Genomic DNA, 2,107 nt, shown 5'->3' with positions numbered 1-2,107 from the left:
TGAGCCACCATGCCCAACCCAACGTGTCTTTTCTTTTCCAGTGATCTCCCATAAACCCTGCGTCTTCCCGTTTACCTATGGTGATGTCACCTACTACAGCTGCATCTCCACCCGCAGTGACTTTGACTGGTGTTCTCTTGACAAGGAATTCCAAGGCAGGTGGCGCTACTGCACAGGGCTGGGTGAGTAACCTGGGTTGGACTGTCCTAGATGCCCAGGACCCAAGAAGTAGTGAATAGCAGCTGGCTACATGGTTTTTGGTGTCAGACAGACTTGAGTTCAAATCCTGACTCCTTTACAAAATTTTAATTGCTTTGAAAATAGCTCAGTGTGGTCAACAAAGCATGATTTGGCCAGGAGCAATGGCTCATACCTATAATCCCAGCACTTTGGGAGGCCGAGGTGGATGGATCATCTGAGGTCAGGAGTTCAAGACCAGCCTGGCCAACATGGTAAAACCCCATCTCTACTAAAAATACAAAAATTAGCCAGATGTGGTGGTGTGCGCCTGTAATCCCAGCTACTCAGGAGGCTGAGGTAGGAGAATCTCTTGAACCCAAGGGGAGGAGGTTGCAGTGAGCCAAGATCACGCCACTGCACTCCAACCTGGGTGACAGAGTGAGACTCAGTCTCAAAAAAACATGAAAAGTAGCATGGTGTGCCGTTAGTTCAGCAATGATTACACTTAAAACTCTCAGGAAGGCCGGGCACAGTGACTCATACCTGTAATCCCAGCACTTTGGGAGGCCGAGGTGAGTGGACCACAAGGTCAAGAGATCGAGACCATCCTGGCCAACATGGTGAAACCCCATCTCTACTAAAAATACAAAAATTATCTGGGCGTGGTGGCGGGCACCTGTAGTCACAGCTACTCGGGAGGCTGAGGCAGGAGAATGACTTGAACCCGGGACTTGGAGGTTACAGTGAGCTGAGATCACGCCACTGCACTCCAGCCTGGTGACAGAGCAAGAATCTAACTCATAAAAACAAACAAACAAACAAGTCTCTCAGGAAATGTGAGTTGGTACAACACTGTGGAGAGCAGTTTGGAGGTTCCTCAAAAAACTGAAAACAGAGCTGCCGTACTGTTACCAGATGGAAGGTCTTGACGGTCAGTTGTCCAGGTTCTTGGCGTGTTGAACAAAGAATCAAACAAAACGCACAAACAAAGCAACAAAAGACAAACAAAGCAGCAAAAGAACAGAGTAATGACAGCACAGATTTATTGAAGCAAAAGTACACTCCACAGAGTGGACGCTGGCTTGAGCAACAGGCTCAAGCACACCAATTACAAGGCTCTCTAGGGTTTTCATTAGGCTAGAAGAATTAGGTAACACCCCTAGGTACCCTAAAAGGTACCTCTAAAAGGCCTCCAATTGGTTACGCCTTATGAAGGATTTGCCCATGACCAATCAGAGGCTGACGTCATGGAGATTTGGCCCACAGTCAATCAGAGGCTGGAATGGAGACTACTGTCTTGTTACCATAGGAGTGAGGATGTGACCTGGATGCTGCCTAATCTTGCCTAAAACTGGCTGCACCTGCTGTTCTTTTACTTATACCTTAACCTTTGGTTACCCTATATCCCTGTTCTACAGCCTCAATACGATCCAGCAATCCCACTCCTGGGTATATTCCGAAAAGAAAGGAAACTCGTATGTCCAAGAGACAGCTGCACTCCCATATTTACTGCAGCTCTGTTCTCAATAGCCAAGATTTGGAAGCAACCAAAGTACCCGTCAACAGACGAATGGATAAAGAAAATTTGGTACATATGCACAATGGAGTACTATTCAGCCATAAAAAAGAAGGAGATCCTGTCATTTACAACAACATGAGTGGAGGTGGAGGTCATTTTGTCAAGTTAAATAAGTCAGGCACAGAAAGAGAAACTTCTCATGTTCTCACTTATTTGTGGGAGCTAAAAATAAAAACAATTGAATTCATGGAGCCAGAGAGTAGAAGGATGGTCATGAGAGGCTGGGAAGAGGGAATGAGGTGGGGAAGTGGAGAATGACTAATGGGTAAAATAAATAATTAGAAAGAATAAACAAGATGTAGGCCGGGCTCAGTGGCTCACACCTGTAATCCCAGCACTTTGGGAGGC

General features: G+C 46.3%; 1 protein-coding gene across 1 annotated transcript in view; it reads left to right on the top strand.

The window, feature by feature from the left end:
* BSPH1 (binder of sperm protein homolog 1) overlaps positions 1-2,107 on the top strand; it is a 17,324-nt gene that overhangs the window by 14,423 nt on the left and 794 nt on the right. The window contains exon 3 of the mRNA XM_011970138.1: positions 42-182. Coding sequence (XP_011825528.1) covers positions 42-182 — 141 coding nt within the window. The remainder of the gene's footprint in view (positions 1-41; positions 183-2,107) is intronic.

Source organism: Mandrillus leucophaeus, unplaced genomic scaffold (assembly GCF_000951045.1).
Source record: "Mandrillus leucophaeus isolate KB7577 unplaced genomic scaffold, Mleu.le_1.0 Scaffold120, whole genome shotgun sequence".
NCBI classification, from domain to species: Eukaryota; Metazoa; Chordata; class Mammalia; order Primates; family Cercopithecidae; genus Mandrillus; species Mandrillus leucophaeus.
The sequence above is the reverse complement of the archived record's forward strand: the minus strand, read 5'-3'. Positions and strand labels throughout refer to the sequence as shown.